At 37.1% G+C, this 27,442-nt stretch overlaps 1 protein-coding gene across 3 annotated transcripts in view; it reads right to left on the minus strand.

Moving 5' to 3' along the window:
- The window catches only part of GALK2 (galactokinase 2), a 107,560-nt gene that overhangs the window by 62,125 nt on the left and 17,993 nt on the right, over positions 1–27,442 (minus strand). For 2 of the 3 annotated variants that reach the window (XM_006208360.4, XM_072962471.1), the window contains 4 exons: positions 26,485–26,573; positions 22,883–23,006; positions 18,717–18,807; positions 15,725–15,871 (listed from right to left, as the gene is read on the minus strand). In XM_006208360.4, coding sequence (XP_006208422.1) covers positions 15,725–15,871; positions 18,717–18,807; positions 22,883–23,006; positions 26,485–26,573 — 451 coding nt within the window. Of the gene's footprint in view, positions 1–15,724; positions 15,872–18,716; positions 18,808–22,882; positions 23,007–26,484; positions 26,574–26,729; positions 26,748–27,442 lie in introns of those variants that run through there. The other variant, XM_072962472.1, reaches the window with a different exon arrangement.

The raw sequence follows: 27,442 nt of genomic DNA on the forward strand, positions 1-27,442 counted from the left end.
TGTGATACCATCAGCTTTTCTTTCAAGGAGGAAAGTTTTAAAGGTCTACTTAAGTGCCAGACTGGGTGCACTTCTTTTACATATCCTTCAAGATTAAAAAGGTATCTCCATTGTCAATTGCCAGTGCCTCGCCCAAGTCCTAGAAGAGCTGAAGGAACCTGGGCCCATCCACCCAACGACCATGCCCTCCAAACAATTTTGTTGTCCTGTTGCTGCTGCTGCTGCTGCTGCTGCTGCTGCTGCTGCTGCTGCTGTTATTGTTTGGTGTTTTTAGACTTTACAGGAAAGTAGAGGCAACATTAACTTGCTATAAAGTGAAATCTGCCTTATCTTTTTGATATAACATCGTGTGTCAAATAATCCTGTAGCTAGGCTCCAAGAAGTGTCTAAGAGGTAAGACCATGTTCTAAGGCTGGCGGTCAGGCCTTACTTTACAAAGTTAGGTGGTCTGGCATATGGATCATTGTAAAGTTCTTTGAATTTCTCCAAGTGCTAAACAGATGCTAAGTTGCATTATTCATGATTCAGAAGTACATATCTTACTATTAGGAAAATATTCCTGCTTACAATACAAATCAGTAACAATTTTAGTTCCTCTGAGTAAGCTTCTAAAGATACAACATCAAACATGTAATAGACCAGAGAGCCTTGGGGTTCATTTAATGAAGTAGATAGCTTATTCCTGAGAAATCCTAAAAAATCCCTGTGTCTGTCAGGCTATTTTGGGTCCAAGTGCTTTACTTCACAATGAAATAAAAGGGTGTAGAGTATTTTCAACTCAAGGAAGATAAAACTGAATGTTCATGCAAGGATTCCATCCTATGTGTTTGCTTAGATATGACTAGAGTGACTTTTGCTCCAGAATTATTAGTTTAAAAGAAGTCAAATAGAAAATTGGTTTGAAAAGAGGTGGATATTTGCAACATATAATACATTAATGCTTAATATGTAGAATTCCTATAGAGTAATCAGAAGATGATTAATGAATATTCCAGGAGAAAATGAGCTGAGTAAACACATAAGAGTCAAAAATGCAACTGACCAATAAATGACATGGAAAAGATGTTTAAACTATCTAATAATCAAAGATATACCCATGACACAGTATCTATCAGACTAGAAAAAAATTAAAAAACTAGTAGAGTATTAGTAAGGCTGTGAGGAAACGTATTCTCATGCAATGTTGCTGCATATTACCGTTGGCCCTTGAACAATGTGGGTTTGAATTGTATGGGTCCACTTATACACAGATATTTTTCAATAGTAAATATTACAGTACTACATAGTCCATCTATGGTTGGTTGAATCCATGGATGTGAAGGAACCAGGGATATGGAGTGTCAGCTCTAAGTTATATGCAGATTAACTGCTGTATTGTTCAAGGGTCAAATGTCGTTGATAAAATCTTAATAGATGACAATTTGACAGTGAATTTCAAAAGTTAAAATGATCAGGAACAAGGCAAGGATGTCCCTTCTCGCCACTGCTTTTCAACATTGTACTGGAAGTCCTAGTGAATGCAACAAGACAAGAAAAGGAAATAAAAGCTATACAGATTGGGAAGGAAGAAAGAAAACTAGCTCTGTTCACAGATAACATGATTGTCTAGGTAGACAATCCAAAAAACAAAAAAAAAAACCACCAAAAAAACTCCTGGATAACCACTATATATAAAAATAGATTAAAAACAAATTTCTTCTGTATAGCACAGGGAACTATATTCAATATCTTGTGATAACCTTTTATGAAAACAAATGTATGTTACCAAGACATAAAAAGACATGGAGGAAACTTAAATGCATATCACTAAGTGAAAGAAGCCAACAGAAAAAGGCTATATTCTGTATGAATCCAACTATATGACATTCTGGAAAAGACAAAACTATGGAGACAGTAAAAAGGATCAGCAGTTACCAGGGGTTAGGGAAGAGGGAGGAAGGAACAGGCAGAACACAGTGGATTATTAAGGCAGTAAAACTACTCTGGTATGATAGTAAATACATGTCATTATATAAATTTGTCGAAACCCATAGAGTGTACAAAACCAAGAGTAAACCCTAATGTAAAGGGTGATTATAATGTGTCAATGCAGGTTCATGACTTATAACTAATATACCCTCTCATGGAGGATGTTGATAATGGGGGGGAAGCTACACATGTGTGGGAGTAAGGGGTACATGGAAACATCTCTGTACCTTCTGCTCAATTTTGTTGTGGAGCTAAAACTGCTCTAAAAAATAAAGTTCATTAAAATCAGATTTAAAATAAAGATTATTAAAATCAGAATGCCTTTAACCCAATAATTCTATGCCCTGTAATTTATGCTAAGGAAAGAACAGATCAAATACGAAAAAAAAATTGTGTGCATGAGTATTCATCAGAGCCTTTTTTACAATAGTGGAAAGTTGAAAATAACCTAAATTTCCATAATAGAAGTCTAGTTAAATAAATTACAGTATCTTTATAAAGAAATATTATTAAGTGTTAAAACTGGTGCTATTCAAAACCTGGAAAACAACTGAAATGTCCAATTATAGGGCCAAATGAATTATGATATGACCACATAATATTAAACAAGACAGCCAATAAAAGGAACCTAGTAACTGTATGTGTGCTGATATGGAATTATTCTCAATTTATATTTTTAAGTGAAAAAGTATATATATATACACACACACACACACACACACATACATACACACACACACATATATTTCCCTGTATTTACACATATAAAATGTTCCTATGTATATCACAAAAAGGGGAAGCATATGCGTATATTAGAGTGGATAGAGTATTTCTGGAGGATTCATAAAAAAATCTTTAACAGTGGTTGGTTCTGGGATGAAAGTCTTCCTTTTTTTTTTATTAAAGTATAAGACACATAGAGGAAAGCATATAAAGCATAAAATAAAGTTCAATAAGTCACAAAAAGAATGCCCAGGTAACCACTATCAAGGTCAAGAAAGAAGTACTGCCAGTACTCTAGAAAGCCCTTTCATGTCCCCACCTAATCATTTCCCTTCCCTAATTCCCAAAGATAGCCACTATACTAAATTGTATTTCTATTTTTTCTTTTTTTTGTTATTTTTTCTTTATTTTTTGTTTTTTCCGTTTCACTCTTTTTGTTTTTTCTTGTCTTCGAATTCTATTTCTAATTTGCTAAGTTTTTTTAAATCATGAACGAATGCTAAATTTTATCAAATGCTTTTCTTTATCTATCAAGATTACCATGTTTTTACTCTGTTAATATGGTAGATTACATTGATTTCAGTTGACAAATCAACCTTTAATTCTTGGAATAAACAATGTGGCCATGATATATTATGCTATTATATTACTGGATTAAATTTGCTAATAATACTGTTTAGAATCTTTTGCATCTCAGTTCATAAGAAAGACTGGCCTGTAATTTCCTTTTCTTGTAATGTCCTCGTCAGACTTGGCATCAAAGTATCACATTTGCTTTGCTCCTAAGGTTTCATTGGCCTCATAAAAGAAGTTGGGAAATGTTCTCTTTTCATATTCATTGGAAGAATTTGTATATGCTACTTTTGTGTGAGGTTTCCATTTTTGTTTTACTCCAATCTCAATTAAATTATAAACAAATTAAACCCAAGGACTATACCTAGGGTTTTCTGTATCCTAAGCATCCCATCCTTTGCTTTGGATGTAGCAGGATTTGAGAAGTTGATCATTATCTTGACAAACAGCATAAATAAAATCAGTCAACTTATTTAAAAAAACATTTAATTCACATTATTAAGCATATACATGAAAAATCATCATTCACTTCCATCTATTTTAGGACATCAGAAAGATCATAGAATGCTAGGGCTGGACCCATCTCCAGCGTGCTCCCTGTGTCTGCAATACTGATTACACTAAACCATACGTAACAGCATGGTTGAGTGGAAAATGCATCTATCTATTATGAATCAAATCTATCTGAGCTGGAACCAGGACAACTCCATTCACAAGTGATTTGTCTTTGATCACATTATATAAATTCTCTGAGTCTCAATATTTTCCTCTGCAGAATTGAAATAATAATAATACTTGCCTTACAAAGCTAACATGAGCTTAGAGATGATGTGTATAAAACATCTAGGTACTTAATAACAATGGAAAAAAGGGCATCTTTTACTCTCATATAATTTCTAACACAACTTTTAAGTCCATATTTTTCAATAGTAACCTCCAAATCTTTGTATCTCCAGAACTGCAAAGCATGCCTTAAATAATCTTCATTAGTTAACCTTTTCCCTTGAGTCACTTTCTTCTCTACACCTAGTTTGTCTATGGTAGATAGACAGCGTTTGCATCTACAGATACAGTTTATCTCCTTACTATTCTCATGAACATCAACACACTTTAAAAACTTCATACACTTACAGACACTTCCCTGACTATTAATTTATTTTCCCACCTTACCTATTTTCTTGCTAAACTCTTCCTCTAAACTTTTCCAAACTCTCCTATCAGGAAGGTCAGAGAACTGGAGGTATTTGGTAAATCTAACTGATTCACCCCTGTGAATTTAGGAACAGCTGCTCTTACTTTTACTTTAGAAACAGAAATCAAGGCAGAGGGAGGATCATACAAGTTACAGAGCAAATAGTTCAAAAACAGGGACAAAGTCTAGAGAACCTTTCAATGTCTGCCTGCTCTACTGAATATTAGTCTGAGGGTCAACATAGGGTTAAATTTTGATCGAATGGCTACTATCATCTCTATGAAACATAAATGCATGCAAATAGATCACAAATCTCTTTGAATTTGGTAGAGGAATTATTTATCCTTGTATTTTCATCTTCTAGTTATTTTCTCTGCACACAATCAAGGTAGTAGGTAAGGACTATGCACATATGTGACATATTAATATCACCCTCATTGTTCCAGTTGATTCTTTAAATATTGAATAATGTTTAACTTATGGCGGGGAGCAAGTCAAAGTTTGGAGGCATCAAAACATGGTGACCTAATAATGATAAGGATCTAAGAAGCACAACAAAAGTTCACAGTACAACCAGGCATGCATATGAATTTTCAGGAATAGTGGTTTCATTTGAAACCACTTGGAAACAGTGACCCGTACTCCTCCAGTATGCCTGCTCCCTAATTAGTCTTGTTTGCCTTCGTTTATACTAAAGGTAAACATGCATTTAGCCTAAGGAAGGAAATGGAAAAAAAACAAGAAGTGACCCAAACAACCTCTGTGAAGCAAGGCTTCTAACCTGCAATCAAATAGCTTAGTCACATCACCAGAGTGAATCCAAATCACTCAGAATCGCTAAATAACTGATTCCATTTCCAAACCTACTCCTAAAAAAAAAGAATATAACCAGAGATACAAACACCATCCCACGGAACTGAAAGAAACTTGGTGCTTTTTATCGATAATACCATGTGAATGGTTTTATATTCCCCTATTAACAATATTAACTTAAAATTTCAAACATTTTTAAATACAGGCCACCCAGTGCTCACACTAAGCCTTTCTGGTTTTTGTACCAGTGAGCACATGGCTTCAGTCCATGTTCAACACTTAATTAAGAGATTCTCTTCAAAGATTGTGCTCTGGATTTACCGCCTTCTAAGAGGCCAGGCTGCTGCCGTTCATTAGCAGTCAACCTCTGGCTGGAATGTTTTAAACTACTATTTTCTTTAACGATTATATGGCTGAAGTTTTTGTTATTCTAAGCAAACTGAAACAATGTCCTTGTATGGGCTTCTAAACATAATAATTAGTGACTGTGCAAATTGTTTTCTGCTTTTTCTTATACCACGTAGCAAAATGCTATTAAAACAGTCAAATAATAGTTTAAACCTTTGTATAATTTTGAGATCCTTTTCATTTTATAATGTAGACCATGCCTCTCTTTTTAAGCACAAGGTCTCATTCTGAAGGCCAAGAAACACTTAACTTAAAGGGAGCTATATGCTAAGAAAACTATATCTTTAAACTTTCTCAAGGAAACAGCCCTTATAAACTCAGAAAAACGAAAACTTGGACATATTTGGCACAGAACTTTGGGCATTCCACTTACTCTACTCGGAACCTCAAAGGTCCCTAGCACAGTATGGACTTCAAACTTCTAAAGCACTCATCCGAAAAGAGAATCAACCATGTCTACACAACTAGTTTGCCCTTGAAATTAAGTGAACTGAATCTGTTCAGGGACTTAAGCAACTAGAAACATCCTTGCAGTCAAATAAGTTTTTAAAGGGAATTTCATGAGGCAGTATAAGAATTTCTAGTCCTCAGCTGACACACATTTGTAAGTCTGGCTCACAAAACTGTTAGAATGCATTCATGGATTCACTCTGCCTGAAATGCCCATGGGTGCCTCCCAGTACTTTGTATCAAGACACAGCCTTCCCTTCCTTTAAATTTTTTTTTAGAACTCCCCACTTACTTGAAATCGTCCCCATTTAACTTTACCAAGGAGCCATTCTTAAAACCCTATTTCCCATTTCCATAAAAAATACTTCACTCGGGGCTGGGGAGGGGGATGAGACAGGTGCTCAAGTAGTAAGTCTTCTGTTAGTATTCCATTACGTACATTTAAGTTCCCTAAGGATATTGACCACTCCTTTTCTTTTTTCTGGTTTTTTTGTTGTTGTTGTTGTTGTTTGTTTTCAGTTATTTCCTCCCTTGCCAGTATAAGGTACAGTATGGTACTCCAGCAGAAAAAAACTCAAATCAATGTAAATCCTAACTCACCATCCTCAACTCATAGCCCTACAAAGGCTTTCTGCTATAACTGGAATGAAATCCAGACTCTACTGGATGTGGCCTCTGACCTCCACTCTCAGCTCACCTTCCTCCCACTCTGCCCTCTCCCCCCCACCGTCACCACTCCATCCACACAGGCCTCTGCTTTTTGCTATTCCATTCCTGGAAGGTGACGAACAGGTTTTTACCTTAGGTCTTCAGCATTTGCTGTTCCTTCTGCCCCTCTTCTCTGCTCACTCCCTCAAGGTCTCTGTTTAAATGTCACCTCCTTAGAGAGGATTTCTCCTAACTCCCTACCTAAAATAGCAGCTTCTGGGGAGGGTACAGCTCAGTGGCAGAGCACATGCTTACCATGCATAAGGTCCTGGGCTCAATCTCCAGTACCTCCATTGAAAAATAATAATAAATAAATAAACCTAATTACCCACCTTCCAAAAAAACAAAACAAAATTTTAAAAAAACTAAAAATAGCAGCTTCTCCTTTCAATGGCCTGTTTTTCTTCACAGCCCTAGCCAATACTATCTTACATATTTATCTGTCTAGCTGTCCATTATCTCTCACCATTAGCACAACCTCCAGCATGTAAGTTCCAAGAAAGCTAGGGCTTCACCTGTTGTATTCACAGTTGTACCCCTGGTGCCTAGAACAATGCCTGGCACATAGTAGGTATTTGATAAATGTCACTGAAACACTGCTTCCAAGACGCCAGCAGTGGGAAGAATCTGTGGGTAGAAGGCAGCCTAACACACCTTACTACCCCAGGCTAGCTTCCAGAGTGGCAAACTGTTTCCCTAGCTGGGCAGCTGCCTCTATTCTAAGATCCCTGGGAGGAATTTGGTCCTTTCTTCCTAGCCTCCAAGGGCAACTCCAAGAACAGACAGAAACTGGACTCAAGTCTACAGCAACCTGAATCTTGAGCTAACAATGTAAGGGCATACCGTATGGAATGCCTCCCCAACCAACATTTTCCTGGTAGAACACTTCTTGGTTTTTGATACTCGAACTTCATAGACTGTACATACCTCTTAATATAATACTTTTTGAAAGGTGTTTATTTAAGGAAAAAAAATATACATAGATCTCAAAACAAATACATTGTTAATAAAATAGTGTGCAGAATACTGGGACACCAGGTGTTCACAGAGAAAATAGTTATCTACCATGTAAAATAACTGCTTAACGACACTATTAACTGTTTGACATTCAAGACTGTTTTAAGTATTTTTCATTGTATTTGTAAGTTACTTATTTACTGGAATTTTTACTGTGTTTTTGTGACATTGTAGGAAATTAGAGATTTTCAGCAAGAGTAATTCATTATAATTTTTCCTATTTAAAATAAGAAATAGGCCTCTGCTTAATGATTTTGTGCAAAACATCTGATTTTTGGAATGGATTTCTGCCGTTAAGTGAAAGATGCCTGTATTTTCTTGGATTCTTTCACCCAAAACCCATCAAAAAGCCTCTCCCTGGGCCTTTCTGATTTGGTCGCAGTCCAGCAGCTCATCTGTTCTCAATCTCTGACTTTGACTCGTTGAATCCCTTCTTGTGTCTTCATCTTCCAGTTCCAACTTGCAGTCATTTGGTGCATCATTGCCCCTCTTACTTTTCATTGCATTCACCCTTTTCTCTCTATCCTTTTCTTTATTTTCAATTAATTCTTACCAAAGGAGTATATGCACATAATCTAAAAGCTCAAAGGAGTTAAAAGGTTTATAACAACAAAAGCAGTCCCCAGTGCAGTATTCCCAGAATCACTTTCAACTAGCTCTTGCTTGAAATTATCAAATAATCTGAGTAAAATGCTATCTCCTAGGTATTCCATGTTAAATTTCATCTACTGCCTTCCTATTATGGTAGACGAAGATTTTCACTGCCTTACACCCACCTTTCCCCCAATCTTTCTCAATGAATTTATGCCAAAAAAGTTTGATTAAATCCATATTCAGTGCATTAATAATTGAGACTATTGTTCACTTATGAGCCAAATAATGTAAAATAATGGATTTCCTTTCTGGGACAGATTTTGTTTATTTTTCCTATATTTAATAGTTGCCTAGTTTCTTCATTTGCTTAGTTTTATTTGCATGTCCAGCTGAGGCGTCCCATGTCCTATAACAACTCTCAATTCATTTTCCCACATGGTCAAACATGTTATCCCGATAAAATTTATCAACTCCATTTTTTCCCCTCCCTCTCCAGGTTCTAATCTGTACTGAGTGTTTCTAAGCTCCTAGGTGTCATGGATATTATTCTAAGATTTCTCATCACCACTATTCTACAAATACCCAACTCCTCTCTCCTGTACTGGATTTCCCATCTCTGAGTTTCCATGTCAACTTCTTTCTTGGTTTACTCCCTACTTTTACTGGATTACATCCTGTAGACTTTTACACTTTGCATGTTTGAGAATGTTTTATTCTAGACATACACTTAATTATTTCATTTACTCGACACTAGAATTAATTCATATTTCAAAGACATTATTGTGTTGCAACTATCTTCCAAATCTATTTTTAATAAACTTTCATTCCTGATCCTTTCACTGTGATCTCTTTCCCCTCCTTTCTCCTACTCTCTCAATCAGCTTTTAGTATGTTTTCTATTAACATTCAAATTTCAAAATTCCCAGATGATATAATTTGGGGTTTTTTATAAAATTAAAAAAAAATTATTGAGGTATAATTTGGTTTGGTTTTTTCCACTTACTGGGTGCTGAACACTGCAAGCAACTTTCAGTCTGAGAAGTCATGTTTTCATTTTGGAGAAATGCTATTTTTTAAAAAAATAATACTTTTCTAATGACTGTTTACTCCGTTTCTCCTTACTGGTTGGATATTGGATTTCATGAATTGGTCTGTAAGTTTTCCCATCTTTCTCTCTCTTATTGTCCATTTTTTTTTCCTACTTTATCAGAGTTCTTTCAATCTTCTTGCTGAAATTTTTGTTTTAGCTATTATATTTTAAAAATCCAAAAGCTTTTTCTTATTGTTTGTTCCTTTTTTAAAGTGAAATTCTATTCTTTTTTCAACATTTTCTTTTATCTCTCCGAGGACATCATGACTTTTTTTGAAGGATTTTTCTATTCTCAGCGTTGTCTGTTTCCCCTGAGTTCCTTTTCTCTTTGTTTACTTCACGTTGGAAGTTTTCTTCCAAAGTCTGATTGTCTTCTGATGCCCTATATCTTTAAGACTGAGTTACTAAAAAGCTGATTAGAAGCTTTGTAAATGCTCTTCTAATAGGGTCATAGAGAAGCTGGGGAATTTTTGTGGAAGGGGGTCACCAAATGTCAGTATCTCTAGGTCTTTTCCCTAGGATGCTTCAGTTTCCTTTGAGAAGGATCTTCCAGTTTTCCTGATGAAGTGTGGAATGATAAGGCTGCTAGGATGCTAGAGCTGACCAGAAGAGGGAATTGAGGATTTCACTGTTCAGACGCAGAATGTCCATTAGCCCCTCAGTTTTCAGTTCTATTCTGGTCCTGCCCTTCTCAGTGTTCAGTGCTCCCAAGTCCAGACAATTTTTGGCTATTTCTCCAGGAACTCCGGTGAAGGCTGGGGGGAAATGGCCTCCTCCTGGCTACTTAGCCAGGTAAGAGTGGACTCTGAGGGTCTCACTGTTCCTCATAGACTCTCAAATAATAAATAAATTCCCAACCACCACATCACCCTGCTACCTGTGCTCTCCGATGCCTCTAATTCCTAAGTCTCTCCAGAGAGTTGTGAGTCAGCTTGCTTCCCATTTGTACCTCCCTCCACAGGCACTTGGCTCTGACCTTTCTCCACTCTGCTAAGTCATGCTCCATCCTTCCACCCACTTTCCATCTTTGTATCAATTTATCAAAGATGTAGCTTGTGCCTTCTTTTCTAGTTTTTCCTATTGTTTGGGGATGGGTTTTTTGAGAAAAGAATAATGAATGAGGGATGAAAAAAGACAGAGTAAATCTTGAAACCAGAAGTCTCTAGCCCTTTTCTGTTTCATAGGTCTTTTATCACACCACACTCTTCAGTCAGTTCCATTTTGATTCATTTCTGTCTTCCAAACTTTCTGGGTAACCAGCCGTCTTATTTTACTGGTTTCTGACATGAAACATTTAGTTTATTAGTAAATTAACAAGTTCCACAGCTGTTTATCATATCCCATTTGCAGTAATTGTTGTCTGCAATTGAATAGGGTACTGAATACACATATAATTGGGAGGGGATTATTTATCAACTGGGAGAGCCATTAGTCACCAATCGCTTGTGGGGCTTATTTTTCTTATCAGATAGGCTGGTTACTCACTGCTTGCCTTCCTGTCCCTCCATTCTCACACTTCTCTGTACCCCAGGAGACTGACTGCTATCAGCAGCTCCCCTAGCCCATCCCCACTCCCTGACATTGCCACCTATCTCACTCTTTCCCTGCCTTGCTGCATGTCTGGCAACATTGCTCCACAGCCACAGCTCCTGAAGAATAATGCCTTCTGGCTTCACAAGAGATCCTTCCCTAGCTGGTTCCCTTGACCCTGCTAACACCTCTGCAAATAATCTCTTTACTAAACACCCTTCAGTTATACTCTGTGTGCCATTTGTTTCCTATTGGGACATTGAAAAAAGGATTTTGAATTAGCTCCTCTCTCAAGTTCCTTGACTTCTCGTGTTGTTTGATTTTTGTAAGAGTCAAGTATACAACTGGCACTTAACTGAAGAATTTGGACAAATTAGGGGCTTCCTTTCAGTCAAGATTCCATCTCACTACAGCAAAGAAATTCTCCAAATAATTATGCTCAGCCCCCAGAAAATACAAGATTCGTCAGTACAACTTACATGAGCATAGAAAGCTAGGATACACATATTGCTCCTTTTAGGCAGTGAAGTCAGATAGTCCTGGTAAAGTGCATTTATTTTTATTTTCAGTGTTTTTTAATTGAGGTATAATTGGCCTACATTATATTAGCTTTAAGAGTATGACAATGATTAGATATTTGTGTATATTATGAAAATGAAATCACTACAATAAATTTGGCTAACATCCATTGCTATATATGGTTACAGAATCTTTTTTCTTATTTTGAGAAATTTTAAGATTTACTCTCTTAGCAACGTTCAAATATGCAATACAGTATCATTAACCACACTGTACACTACATCCCTATGACTTATTTATTTCATAACTGAAAGTCTGTACTTTTTGATTCTCTTCACTCATTTCACAGGCCCCTCACCCCACACCTCTGACAACCACTGATATGTCCTCTCTATTTATGAGCTTGCTTTCTTATTTTTATTTATGTTTTAGATTCCACATATAAGTGACATCATACAGTATTTGTCTTTCCCTGTCTGACTTTCTTTACTTAGCCTAAAACCCTCAAGGTCCATCCATCTTGCTGCAAATGGCAAAATTTCACTCTTTTTGTGGCTGAATAATATTCCATTTTATATACGTGTGTGTGTGTGTGTGTATATATATACATATATATGTGTGTATATATATATACACATCATCTTTATCCATTCATCCATCAATGGATATAGGTTGTTTCCATATCTTGGCTATTGTAAATAAGGCTGCAAAGTACATAGGGATGCATCTGTCTTTTTAATTCTGTGTTTTTGTTTTCTTCAACTAAATACCCAGAAGTGGAATTACTAAATCATATGACAGTCCTATTTTTAAATTTTTGAGGAACCTCCATATTGTTTTCCATAGTGGCTAAACCAATTTGCATTCCTACCAACAGTGTACAAGAATTCCCTTTTCTCCATATCTTTACCAACTTGTTATTTCTTGTCTTTTTGAAAATAGCCATTCTAACAGGTATGAAGTGATATCTCATTGGGGTTTTTATTTGCTTTTCCCCGATGATTAGTGATGCTGATTATCTTTTCATGTGCATTTTGGTCATCTGTATGTCTTCTTGGGGAAGAATGTCTATTTAGATCCTCTGCCCATTTTTAAACTGGATTGTTTGGGGTTTTTTGCTATTGGAGTTGTATGTGTTCTTTATACATTTTGGATATTAACCCTTTATCAGATCTATGAATTGCAAATATTTTTCTTCTATTCAGTAGGTTGTCTTTTCATTTTGTTGATGGTTTCCTTTGCTGTGCAGGAGCTTTTAAGTTTGATGTAGTCCTTTTTATCTGTTTGTTTTGTTTGCTTTTGTTGCCTTTGCTTTTGGTGTCAAATCTAGAAAATCATCACTAAGACTGATGACAGGAGCTTACCACCTATGTTTTCTCCTAGGAGTTTTACAGTTTCAGGTCTTACATTCAAGTCTTTAATGCATTTTGAGTTAATTTTTGTGTATGGTATAAGATAGTGGTCCAGTTTCATCCTTCTTCATTGAGTGTCCAGTATTCCCAACACCATTTAATGAAGAGACTGTCCTTTACCCATTGTGTATTCTCAGCTCCTCTGCTATAAATTAATTGATTGTATATACATGGGTTTATTTCTAGGCTCTCTATTATGTTCCATTAATCTGTGATCTGTATGTCTGTTTTTATGCCAATACTTTGCTATTTTGACTTTGAAAACACAGACAGCCAGAATTAATTCTAAAAGTTCAAGTGTTTTTTACCTTCTTTTCTTCTTTCCCTTAGATATTCCACCATCAAAGAACAAAAAATAAGTTTCACCCATCCTCCCTTTTATAAAGGATTCCTTGACCTCACCTCAACCACAGACACCAGATTATCTTTCTCCATGCAGATCGAGACATTTTGCATCACTGAAATTTTCTATTTTCTCACCTCTCATAGACCCTTCAGCCCATTCCTATTTTCAACTTCTCTTGCCAAAGTTTTCTTCAACTTCTTTCATGCTAAATTCAATGGCTACCTCTTAGCTCTTATCTTACTTAACCTCTCAGCATTTGACACCACTGCAACTTCTTTCATGAAGTAGTCTCTTCCTTACCTTTGCTGTTGCCTGAACTTTCTAGTCTTCCTCCTATCTGCTGTTGCCTGAACTTTCTAGTCTTCCTCCTATCTGATTACTCCTTAGTGTCTTCAAGTGGACATCTCCTCCTCTGCCCATCCTTCAAATGTTCATGCTTCTCTTAGTCTTATCTTTCTACCTGCACTCTTCCACCGGAAGTTCTCCTTCACTCCTGTGGCTTCAAAAGTCAGTTACATACTAATGACTCTCAAATGGACCCTCTCAAGTCCAAATATCCCTCCTGACCTTCAGAGATATTGTTTGTAACTAAATACTACATAATTCCATCAGTATAAACACTGATTCCTCATACTCAACATTTCACCTTCCCCTCAAACCTATGTTTTCATCTATATTCCTTATCCCAGTGAATCACACCAAGCCACAGACCTGGGTATTATCCTTGACTTTTGCTGTCCCATGCCCAATCAATAATCATCTTATTGCTTCTGAGATGTACTTTAAATCTATCATCCAATTCTCTCCGTTCTCACTGCGACTTCCCTAAACCAAATCATCTCTCTACTGCTAATACCATTACTCTCAAATCTAGATTTTTGTCATATAGTCAGGGGTGATTGTTCTAAAATATAGATATGATCATGTTATCTTCTTCCTAAAAGGCTGCAGTGGTTTTACAAACTGCTATCGATGTAAAGCCCAAATTCCTCAACATGGTTTACAAGGTCCAGCATCTGGTCTCCTACTGTATGCTTCAGACAAATTAAGCCGCTTTTAGTTCTTTCCAACAAACTATGATTACTCTTACTCTGGATATTTTCACATGATGTCTCCTCCACCTGAAACGTGCCTATCCAATGTTTCCAGTGTTATCATGCCATCAATATTTCTTGACTAACATCTATGAATCCCTATGTCTTAGCTTATATGGCCTATGTTCTCTAAATCTGGATTAGATCTGCTCCCATAGCACACTACTCATCCATTTAACACACTCTGATAGTTATCTACTTACTTGTCTCTATCCCCATTTTAGATCCTAAGTACTGTGAGGGTTAAAACTACACCTGTTTAATCTCCAGTGCCTTGAACATCGTGCCAGTTAAAGTAGCCACCAAATAAGAAATGGCTGAATGATAAATGAAAGAACAAACAAACCATCAGATTCAACACAGTACCAGTAGAAGCACACTTTACACATGGACTTGCCTTTCCTTGCTTTCTCTCCTCTCAAAAAAACAAAGTAAGTTACCCTTCCCTCCAAATTAAGCCATTGCTTACGAAGGACTAACTCGTGTATAGTTACACATGACAGCTAAAGAGAAGTCTATTTAAGCCTTTGCTTTCTCTTTTATTTCTCTCTTTCCTCTTACACATAAAATTTTCAAACTGACAGTTTAAAATGGCTTAAGAAAGACTAAAAATGTGGCTGACTTTCTCTTCATCTACCTGATGCCCATCTATAAACTTAGTAGTATGTGTGCATGAGATAAAAAAAAGAACCTATGATAACATTTTATTTGAACCAGAACTCTGAAACATTAAAGTTCAGCACACCTGCTCTGAACTGCTAAGTCAGAGATTTATGTGAACTTGTAAAGTTGAGGCTTACTGACCTCTTATAGGATTTATGTCTTCTTTAAATAAGCATTTCCTCTTTGTAGTGCAATATTTAAAAAAAGTTTATTTCAGTGACTAACCTGCTGGCATAAACAGATATGCTACTCAGTTCCTTTATTGCCTGGTCTTTACTCTTTTTACCCACTGCTTGTCAAATATTTAATTGAAGGTTTTGGGTGAAAATAAGCAGGCCTAACTATGAAGCCTAGAATTTCTTGCTCTAAACTGAACTTGTTAATAAGGTGATCTAAAAAGATATCCATGCATTCAATCTCTACACTTAATCGAAGAGCATTTTAATACAGCTATTCACACATCTGCTCACAGTTTGGAAAAAAGTTACAGAGCATTCCCCTGTGTGCAGTCCTTTCAGGTAAGACAAAGTTTTTCAGTCTAAGAAAGATATTCTAATTTTGAGATTCAGATGCTGATACTTTAGAAAGAAGGTTGTGTGAGGCTAACTCATTCAACTTAGTTACCTTGGATAGCTTCAGTCCCAGCACCGTGAGTGTCACCAAGCCAGCACAACACACCAAGGCACTGGAGCTGGAGAGGCCAGAACTTGGTGGGATGTTTCCATCTACCAAGCAATTCATCCCAGTCAGGTTACTAAGACCAAAGTGTTCCTAGGAAGAGAAGGAAAAACAGCACTCGTAAATGTGGATGGATTCTAGTAGCAGCAGAATGTTCTTTCATTCCCCAGAGAGCAAAAGTCTATCAATGGACTTATTATGCAACTTACGGCAACTCCTTGTGCAGATCAGTTTAGTTACGTCTACACGTGACATTTCATTTAACGGCTCTATGCTGTAGGACACTGTATCATCTGAAGATTAATTTTCACTTTGTTGAACAAAAAGCTACTGTTCCATTTTCCAAGATGGCCTTGAATGATCTTTTTCATGAATATTAATTGATTTGAACAAATATGGAAAAATATTAAACAATGATCATTCAACTTCAAGTAGTAAGACAAGAAACACACAATGATTTGTGAAGCTGGTTAAGTCTCTATGTAGCACATCCCAACAACCTGTGATTGTAAAAGTCTAACCCAAGTAGCAGTTTGTTTCTCTGTAGTATCTTTCTTCAGAAGGTCCTCTGAAGAAAAGCATTCCAAACTTTCTCAGTTCTGTTTTACTTACGGAAAAACCCAGGCACCAAAAGATTAAGAGACTTTCCCAAGATCACATATAAGGAGCTAGAAGTAGGACCCAGGTCTCTGATTTCTGGTTGAGAACTTGCCCACTGCGGTCAGAAACCTGGGCCAGCATACTGTCACTGTGATTTAATGTAAGTCAGCTATATGAGGAAATCCAGATTTTTACTGGAGTTTATAGATACAGTTTAGCCATATGGTAGCTTTCAAGACAGCCAGATTATAATTCAGCCACAAATGAGAATGTAGACTCTAAACAGAGCAGGGAAACTATTTCCACAAATAGGAAAGCCCAAAGAAATAATCAGACTCTGATCTCAAGACGGAAAGTTCTAGGATGCTTAGATGATTGTGTAGGATGAAGACACTCAGGATGGTATCATGTCATATCCTTCGTGGTTTCGGATTAAATTCAAGATCATCTCCCCCTCAAGAAAAAGTACCATCATGTTTACAAATTACTCAAATGGCTCAAGACCAAAGTATGAAATACTATTACATTACATAATTGTGCACTTCATCAGACGCATTATTCTAGGGAGAGTTTTCAATAAACCATTTCCAATAGCCAAAGTAACAACAAAACTCTGCAAATAAAAGACTGTTTTTTTTCCTTAATTTTTTTGTCTTTTTTTTTAAGCTGGCAAAACTCATCCTCCACAAAACAAGAGATTCAGTTTGATGTATTTCTATTCTTGATTTTGAACCATCTAAAAATTTCCTTTCCAGAAATACAAACAAATTATAAACTGAAACACTGCTGCTGCCAATGCCCTTTCATACAGAACATCAGACAGCTTGTTTGAAAAAAAAATCCTTGGAGAATGCTATATACTTAACCATAAACTGATCCACAGGGTGTCTTGAATGTGAATCATACTTCCAAACTTATCACGCAATGTTTAAATTAAAATGTACAACAGATTCAAAAATGCAAATGGGTTTTGCCAAATCCTGTAATAGCTCTATCCCAAAAGGATAACATGTTCAATTTAATATAAACAGATTATCCTCTGGAACTTTCTAGTATTTGAATTGAAGGTTTCTGGACAGGCTAACATTTAAATTACTTTTCTGCCAAAAAGTCATCGTACAGACCTGCTTTTGCACATAAGTTGTCAAACCAAAAAGGAAGGCTGTAAGACCTGAAATTCTCAAGAATAACGCAAAGCAACATGCATTCTTTAGGTCCCTTTACCCATATGCTCCAAAATGCATGTTGCTATAAGGAAGATCAAATTCCATTTGCCAAGCAAATTCTTCCAAATACTCTAATTCCCACTAATGCATATGACAAGCCAAATGATTTGAAGATTTAAAGCCTGCCAATAACTTCTCTCATAAGTGGTTACTGTGTGTCTTGGAGAAAGGAATGAAGAGGGAGGAGGGAGGAGGGAAGGAGAGGGGAAGGAAAGAAGGAGAGCACTCTAAGACCAGAACCACCATAATTAGAGTACAGGACTATACATTAGAAATAAACGTGATGGATATCTGTAATGGGTATGCCCCTGAGTCCTAGGCTACTCATGACAGAGTTTCAGACAGGACCACCAGGCAGCAAGGAATACAAGCTCTCTAAAGCATGGATATTAACAAACAAATCCAATTGATTTAGCAAATAAATTTTCTCTTTGTCCTTTGTACTGTTTTAAATAGGAGAGAAAGTAGAAATAGTCTCTTGTTCTTGTACATGACATTAGAGATGTTCAAAGTAATTATTCAATGTTTCTAGGAAAACACCTATTCTAATAAATTTCACTACATCTTTTTTTAACCCCATCTGAAGTATTAGTAATAACAATACTAGTTCCCATTTATCAAAGACCTACTGTGTTTCAAGTACTGTGTAATCCTTGTAACAAGTTTTTGTTGGGATAATAATGACATCATTTCACAGGTAACAAATTTGAAGCTTAAGAAGTTAAATTAACAAAGCTGAGTAGAGCCCCAATTCAAATCCAAGGCTGTCTGACTCTAAAACCTACTACAGCGTACACCTATATATCCCCAGAACAAAATGTAAAGATTGCTAGAATGTACCTTCTAAAAGAAAATTTGAACAAAGGTGGGAAAGCTGGAAAGATATTTGTCAGACACACCTGACTTACGCACAGCCACTCCTGCCCCCTATGAACACCACTAAGAAACAGTCATTTCTACCCCATCTCCTGAAATGTATTAATTAGCAAAATAGAATAGAAACATCAATTAGTATTGAAAGGAGACAAAAATAATAAAATAAATAACATCAATCTTGATATTATACACATCACAATCTCAACTGCTAGTAGGTGCCTTATAAACTGATTTACCTGAATTCCTTTAAATCCACATAGGAAATAGTTGTGCCACAGAGGCTTGGTTTTGTCAATTTGAATGTTATCAGCACTGGTACTGAAGTCCCTGCAAAAGCAAAAGGCACCATTAAGTCGAGGCCTCATGCTGCAGCATTGATGGCTGACTGCTGCCATCTTGTGCCAAGACAGTGACACTGACATTTCATTTTCCACTTCTAATCTATATACTTCAGTCTACCCCAAAACAACAAACATCACCAGCTGCTAAAAGTTAAGAGAAGTCGTAGTGACCTTAGTAACTAAACTTCCAACTGACCCTTTTCATTTCCTGAAAGGGAGAAGAACCAATCTATCTGAGCATAATCTACATCACTTTTATTACACGATGGTCCTTGTTAAGCTGGTGTAAACCACATAAATGCTTATCCTCTGGGCCTGCTGTTTGGCACACCTCTTACTAGAACAGAAGTACTCAAAGCCTTCTTTCCCCACAGTCTGCAGCCATCCAATTTTACCATCTGCACAGTTTAAGAAGAAGGAAGAAACAAAACAAATAATGATTCTAATGGAGAATAACTCATTGAATAAAACAAGATTCCACAAATCTCTACTGATATAAACTAACAAGTGAATACATAGCCAAATGAAGGAGAAGGGAAAGCTCTTCCTTAGAGAAAATGCCAACTAAAAGATGCAGAAGAAATGACGGAAACTGAAAACTCATTACTTGGCAAACTTCATGATAACTGTTTCAGGAAAGAATCATCAGTGGATGCTAAAATCAGTGAGTAAAAATTTGATGAGAAACAAGGTATTTACACAAACTCAAAGTATTTCCCCTCCAGACACTGCAAAGGGGAAAAATAGTAACCTTGTGGTAATCTGGCAGACAACTCCTTAACCAAATGATCAAAACTAACATCAACACTTAAAGGGACAACACGTGCCTCCTAGATATGACACACTCAGGACACATCAGTTGACATGTGGGAATTCTTTGTGCTGTTTTTGTGACTTCTTTGAAAACCAAAAGTTATCTCAAAATTAGAAATAGATAGATAGGCTTCTAAATTAACCAAAGGAAAAAATCTGTGAAATGGGAAAGGGGGGAGATCAACTTAAAAATGAGGAAATAAGCAACACTCCCCATAGTGACTGAGTTCTCTTCATATAATTTACTAAATACCTACTATGTGCCAGACACTGTAGTAGGTGCCTTCCACGGATTATCTTAATCACATGGATATAGCGTCTCCTAAGAAAAATACTGAATGACCACTCGAGTTTGGAAGGCATTCACAGGAATATAAAGGTAAAAGGCAAAGAGGGCTTATCTTTTAAGCATTTGTAAGCTAGCTGAGACAGCATGAAAACAAATCTCGCAGTCACACACCAGTCATGCGATGGGATGCAAGACCAAGAGGGCATCTGTTGGGCTGAACCCCACAGGCCTGCAGGCCTTGTAGCTGCCCACCACCGAGACCTCAAAGTAAGAGCCCAAAGACAGCGACAGAGACATCAGAGGTTATTGGATAGGGGATCTTACACGTCTGCAGCAAAAAGTCCTGGAGCTACAAGCTACTGTGTACGGCAGGCGGCAAGCCGTGGCAGCAATCTTTACTACTCGGGGGAGGGGGGGGGGAAGCTACCATTTATAGGCAGAATTAACATCAGGTTGGCTCATCAGTTACCAGGGAAACCAGCAGCTGGGGCAGGGGGCAAGCATGTAGATAGTTACTGATTAAGCCCTATGAATCGGGTACAGGTGAGGTAGGGACTGGTCGAGTAGGGGGATATACAGAGGACAGGAGAACAGCCATCCTGAGTGGCCTGCCCATACAGCATCATTTCTATAATCAGCACACTAGCATGGAAAGGGGAGGATTTCCTGAAGGCTCAGAGAGATTTAGTGACTCCCCAAGGACACACACAGCTCCTTAACTCCAGCTCACAAGCACTTTATTGTCACCCATAAAAGTTAAAATATATTGCCCATAGTCAACAAGAGGTCATAGAATTTGAAAAGCAAAAAAAATGTTAGCAAAACCAAATAGGTTCTGTTCCTAGATAAGCAGATCTTGAAAACACCACAAAGAAAAGAAAACCAGGAAGGAATTGGGGGCAGGGGTGGTGGTAGATTAGGAAAAGCAGAGGAGGAGATTTGCACAGATGTATGAAGTTAGATGAGAAACGAACAACACCAACAAAAAAAACACTTAAGTGCCAACTCCTTCAAAATTAGAAACAGCTTAAAAATCACAAGGTGATACTACTATACATTTATGAGAGTGGATAAACTTTTAAAAGATACATGAGCAAAGATGTGAAGCAACTGGAACTCTCATACACTGGTGGTGGGAATGTAAAATTCTACAACCACTTTAGGCAAATTCTTAACAAGATAAATCAGACAGTCTATTCCCAGGTATTTACCCAAGAAAAAAGAAACATGTGTCCACACACAGATTTGCACACAAATATTCATAGCAGAACTATTCATAAAAACTGGAAATGATCTAAATGCTCATCAATGGTGATTAAAGAAATTATGGGTTTGGGAGGTGGGTGTATGGCTCAGTGTTAGAGCACATGTCTACCATGCACAAGGTCCTGGGTTCAATTCCCAGTACCTCCATTTAAAAAAAAAAAAAGAAATTACAGGTTCTTCATGCAATACATGCTACACAGTACGTGGACAATTCTCGGAGGCATGCTGTGTACTACCTAGGGTTCCTAGTGGAATGAAGCCCTTTACCTACGGCAGAGGCTATCTGCCTTAGAAATTCACCTCTGCTTCCCTAACTCATTCTCTGTGTTCTTTAGCTACCGCTCCTGGGATCATTTCCCAAATACTCTACATCTCCTTCCAGGTCTGTCTCAGATTCTGCTTTTGTGAAAAATGAAACTTTCCACGTTGACCACCATGGTGGGAATGGTTAAGTGAATCTGAGTAAATCAGTATAACAAATTATGGTACCCAGCTTGAGATGTTTACAATGACACAAAATTGTGTTTGAGGTAATCTTAAGATTTTCTTTAAAGGGTCCAAAATGTACATAAGATATATTCTCAATCATGCAAAATTAAGAGAAAACAAAGACTTTTCACAATAAGTTTCATATAAAAGAGAGGAATTTCTATTACCTTGCACAACCTAGTAGAAACACACATAAAATATTTGCTGAATGAATGAACATCACTGCAGGCAAACTGCCCAGTGCACAATAAGCCAAAAATATAATGTGCCAATTACATATCAAAATCTTTTTTTATAATTAGCAAATCAAATCTATCATAATACAAGCAAATAGGGCTTACCCAGATTCCAGAAATGCAAAGACAGTTCAAAATTAGAAAATCCATCAATGTGATTCACAACATTCTTTAGAACTGATCTTCAATACTGAATAGACAATTAAATCCAATACCAATTAATGATTTTTTTAATCTTAGCAAACCAAAAATTAAAAAACAACAACAGGTGTGGGAGGGTATAGCTCAGTGGTAGAGTGTGTGCTTAGCATGCACGAGGTCCTGGGTTCAATCCCCAGTACCTCCATTAAAAGATAAATAAACAAACCTAATTACCTCCCCCCACCAAAAAAAACAACAAAAACAGTATGTCTGTACCTTGATAAAGCATGTGTACCAGAAACTTGTATCTATTATGTTCCAGATGCTATGTCTGAGGCTAGAGCATTGGAGAGGCAGCGGTACCTGAAGTCACAGGGCTTACTATCTACTGGGGGATACAGGCAAGTAAGCAGGTAATGATACAACAGCATGGTAAGGTGCTGTGACAAGAGAACTAGAGGGTGCCCTAGGAATATAAGAAAGGCAGCAGCCCTGACTTTGCTGGAGATAGTTAATCTCAGTAGATGATAAATACCTTCTGGGCAAAGACAGAGTTATTTCCATTGTTGTGCGGCCCTATATCTAAAACTATGTCAGACACATAAGTTTTCAGTAAATGCTTCTAAATAAATAAGTAAACGAAATGAACAAATATTAAGTAAATTAGTGAGCTTTAGATTCTTTTGGAAGTCAGATAGAAATTTTCAATAAATTAAGTGATTTATAACAACTTTGGTATCTCCTAAGGAGTTCATTGCGGTACAAACACAAAAACACACACATGCACACACCCCCTACTACATACAGTAGCAATTCTAAATACTCACGGGTACAGGGGGTTGGTATTGGCCAGCTGGAGAGTGTGTGTTTTCACAGGTTCCACAGCTATTAACATATCTTGTTCCACAGCCATAGGAAGAACAGAATAGCCACAGTAATCTATGTGCTCTCCTAGGATAAAGAGAAAGCATTTTCTTATCATTGCTAGCATAGGAAACAAGAGAAACTCAAGTAAGTCGACATACAGAAAAAGCTTGACCACAAGCCAGGTTTTAACAGAGTAAAAATACTAAGGGCATAAAGTGATTCAATTTCCTCACCGACATCTGAGCCAGGAATTTTTGCTAGAATAAGTATACTAGTTATTCGTTTCTGTTAATTTTTAAACTTCTTTAAATATTCTTAAGTTTTTTCACTTTCTAATTCATAATAATCATCTTCAAATATTTATGTTTTGTGACTAGTTATGTGGATCATCAAGAAAAGCAATGTCTCCTTTGTCTGTTGCTCGTTTGTATTAACTTTTTTTATAATTTGTAATTAAAAAAGAAATTTTAATGGAGGTACTGGGGATTGAACCCAGGACCTCACAGATGCTAAGAAGGTGATTTACCACTGAGCTACACTACCCTCTGTAGTACCCTCTATATTACCTTTTAAAATATGAACCATGGAAGCCTTTACACCCTATCCCTAATATTAACATTATGTGAGTCCCACTCTCTTCCTTACTAGCCAAGGAAATCACTTAAGGTGAAGATTTTGCTTTACTTTATCTTTGTGGCCTAACCAAATGCCTAACAAATTGGACTGGCACTGATTAGTGGTGTTGAATGTGCTAGACATAGCTAGGATAAAGAAAAAGAAGCTAGAGAAACGTTTATCTGCACTATTTAATATATAACAGGCAAATTTAGAAAACAAACTATTCTCTTCTTTTCATTCTCTTTTTTTTGAAACTTTTTTTTATTGAGTTATAGTCATTTTACAATGTTGTGTCAAATTCCAGTGTAGAGCACAATTTTTCAGTTACACATGAACATAAGTATATTTATTGCCACATTTTTTTTCACTGTTCCTTTTCATTCTAATCCCTCTATGAGTCACCAGCAGGAGGGTTTTTTTTTTTTCCTATTATTCCATAATGTTTTCTCCAAGTTACCATTGAAACTCAAGGTTGTTATTCATAAGATTTAAAAATAAAAACAATTCAAGAAAGATGGGCTAAGCAAGCTCAGTTATACTTCCCCAGGAGAGGTCTGTATATCTGATTGTTCCTATGATAGATACTGATCAACTAAGAAACATAAAATGAGAGAAAGATAATTCAACTGCATAGTTACATTTTAAAATAAATATCATTCTACATATTATTGCAGGTAGCAAGTCTTTTGTTCCTACACTGATGTGTCCTTTAAAATAAGAAAATTAAGTGGTTTTATAATGGAATGACAATGACAGAAAGAGAAGTAGTTTTCAAAGTTGTCTTTCTCTCTACCTTCCTTCAAAAAAAAAAAAACAGTAATACAGAACAGTGCTTCACAAGCAAAAAACACGTATTTAAAAAAGGAGAACTCTAGGGAGGCACCAGGTTCTGTTGGGAAGGCTGCAGTGTGAATGAAGCCTTCTGAGACTGAAGAGTCCTCCCTTTGTCAAAACTGATGGAAACACACCGGGTGAGGGGCAGGGAGGGAGTAGGAACTGCCGGTAAGTAAGGATAACAATGGTGATTACACTTTGAATATTTCAACAGAAAATACAATAATGCCTTTCATAAAGACTGAAATTCATTTCATCCCAAACATTAACTAACTACATTGGAACATACTCCCCTCTTTTTTGAATCAGAAAATAGTCAATACATTCACTAAAATAAGAATGACTTATTCAGGAAAATCCTTAGTTTGGAAGCCTTACTCCCCCCCCCAAAACTAAGTGGAGCCTGGCTCTCTTCTGAGGATACTGCTTCTTGCAGTCCTCTCACGATAGCAAGTTCTGGGTGACCTCTTCCCACGCTGCTGTCTCCAGGACTCTCCTGTCCTGTTCTTCAGAGGCCCAGGCCACATCCTCTCATCTTCATCACGTTTATCTATGCCTCTCTTAGACACTGCTCCTCACCGAAGACCTTAGCATCTCACTCCACCTGTCCTGCAATACCTGGATAAAACCCAGGTAAATGACCCAGCCCAAGGCCCCGGCTTTCTAATCCTGTAACCTCCAGAGAACTTGACCTCCTCCCTGTGTCAGCCATCTGCTTCCGTGGCCTTAACAAATCCAGTAATGACCACAGACCTTCTTACCACCTGGAACTTTTCTACCTGTGAAACTTTTGTTTCAAATATCACATTCTTTACTAAAACTTCCCATCCTGCCATTACTCTTACTCGGTTTATCCTACTTTCCTATTTTTTAGATTCAGTTCTGTGCCTGCAAGGCTCTCTCCTACCTTTCTTTCTTTTACTATACCCAGCATAAATTCCAGGGTGCATTACTTCATCTACTCTCCTGACAATATCAGCAACTTCCTGAAGCCACTGTCATTCCCTTATAACCTTCATCCAAAACAAAACTCCAAACCCAGATCAAACACAGGCAATTCAGACTAGCTGAGGGGGGAAAATGAACAGCTTTGCAGATTGGTACTGCTACAGTTCTGTGGTCTCCAGCTCTAACACACCTCAGTGCTGCCCAGGAAACCTTCTGTTTTTCTAGTCATTTCCCTCTCCCATCCTTCACAAAGCTATTTCAAATTTCTGCCTTCTCCTTAAACTTTCAATGCCTCCAACTCTCCCCAACAAAGACTCTCTTGACCTTCTATACAAAATTATACATTTACCTACATCAACCTGCATCTTTTGCTTTCCTGTCTTCTGAAGAGTCAAAGTAGTCCTCTTCCTCTGCTCTACATACCAGCCCTTCTTTTCCTCTTGGGAATCCTGCTCCATCAGTTCCTCTCTTCTCAGGTACCTGCAATCTCTCTCTCTCTCCACTGGCTTTACTCAACCCCCCTCCCCACCTTATTTACCATGCTCAAAAATCTCATATTTTTTAAATTGTCCATTATTTGCTTCAAAATAAAGTAATATTGCCTGAGTTGATAATAATTGAAGCTACATGTTGGGTACATGGGAAGTTCATTATATTTTTCCAACTACTTTTTTGTAGGTTTACACTTTCCATTATAGAAAGTTTTCTTTCTAATCCTCCTTTGATCCTTGAATTTTTCTCAGTTCCTTATTCTGTTTTCTTTTGATAAAATGTACTCATTCTTCAGGTCACCACACTTTTAAAAGCAAGGAATTGCTGGATTTCCCTATATTCTTCTAATCCGATGAGTAAATGTAAAACCATCAAAATTACTCACTGCAGTCTAAAAATTTAACCTGCAGCACCAAAAAATCTTTTCATCTCTTATGAAAACAAAGAAACAACTGGGCTTCAACAAATTTATAAACTTTAAAAATGAATCGACAATATTAGCATTAATAACATGGACTGGGAAAGATAGTGTATTCCTTATGCAAAAGCTTATCTTGCTATAGTGGATATATGTGAAGTATTCTATTTCTTCAGTTCTCCTGGATGTAGTAACAAAAATTTGGATCTTACCAAAGGAGGAAAAAATTAAGAGAAGGAACTTCTGAAATACCTATTATATTGACTCTTCCTGGTGCTCGAACATAAAACTTGGGAATGGATCCAAACTTAGAATTAAACATCTCCTTTAGCTTCAGCAATCTGAAAACAAGAGCAGAATATTTTAGAATATCCAGATAACAGAAAAACCCATAAGATACACACACATACACACACACAAACACACACACACACACATTTCATACACCTACCACCATTAACTATTTCTAAAAATAATAAAAGCAAACTCTGACATACTTCCTTGAAAACCTCAGGATGAAGCAATACTGTAACCCCCTAAGTGACACGCGAGAATACCTAAGCACACAGGAGAATAAAAAAGTTAATATTGATGTACCCAACAGAAAAAACCTCTTTCCTGCAGTTATGAACAAGTTAACTTCCTGTATAATTTCTCAACGATATTCAGAGAAGAATCTCTTTATTCTAAATGAAGTAGCATGGGGTAATGTAGCAGGTTCCTAGAGCTGCCATAATAAGATATCACAAACTGGGTAGCCTAAAACAACAGAAATTTATTGTCTCAGAGTTTTGGAGGCTAGCAATATGAAATCAAAGTGTTGGCAAGGACATGCACCTCTGACACCTGTAGAGGAGATTCCTTCCTTGCCTCTTTCTAGTTTCTGGTGGTCACCACCAACCCCTGGCATCCTTGGCTTGCAGCTGCATCACTGCAATCTCTGCCTCTGTCTTCACATGGAATTCTCTCTGTGTGTCTCTATCTGTGCCTCTGTTTTCCCTTCTTATAAACATCAGGCTCACTGGATTAGGGCCCACCTTAATTCAGTATGACTTCATCTTAACTTGATTACATAGGTAAAGATGCTAGCTCATGTAAGGTCATATTCTGAGGTTCCAGGTGGACATGAATTAGGAAGGATGCTATTCAACCCAGTACAGGCAAATGAAAACTAGACTGGATATCAGGAGACCACAGTTCTAATTCCAAC

Source organism: Vicugna pacos, chromosome 6 (genome assembly GCF_048564905.1).
Source record: "Vicugna pacos chromosome 6, VicPac4, whole genome shotgun sequence".
In the NCBI taxonomy this organism is placed as follows: Eukaryota; Metazoa; Chordata; class Mammalia; order Artiodactyla; family Camelidae; genus Vicugna; species Vicugna pacos.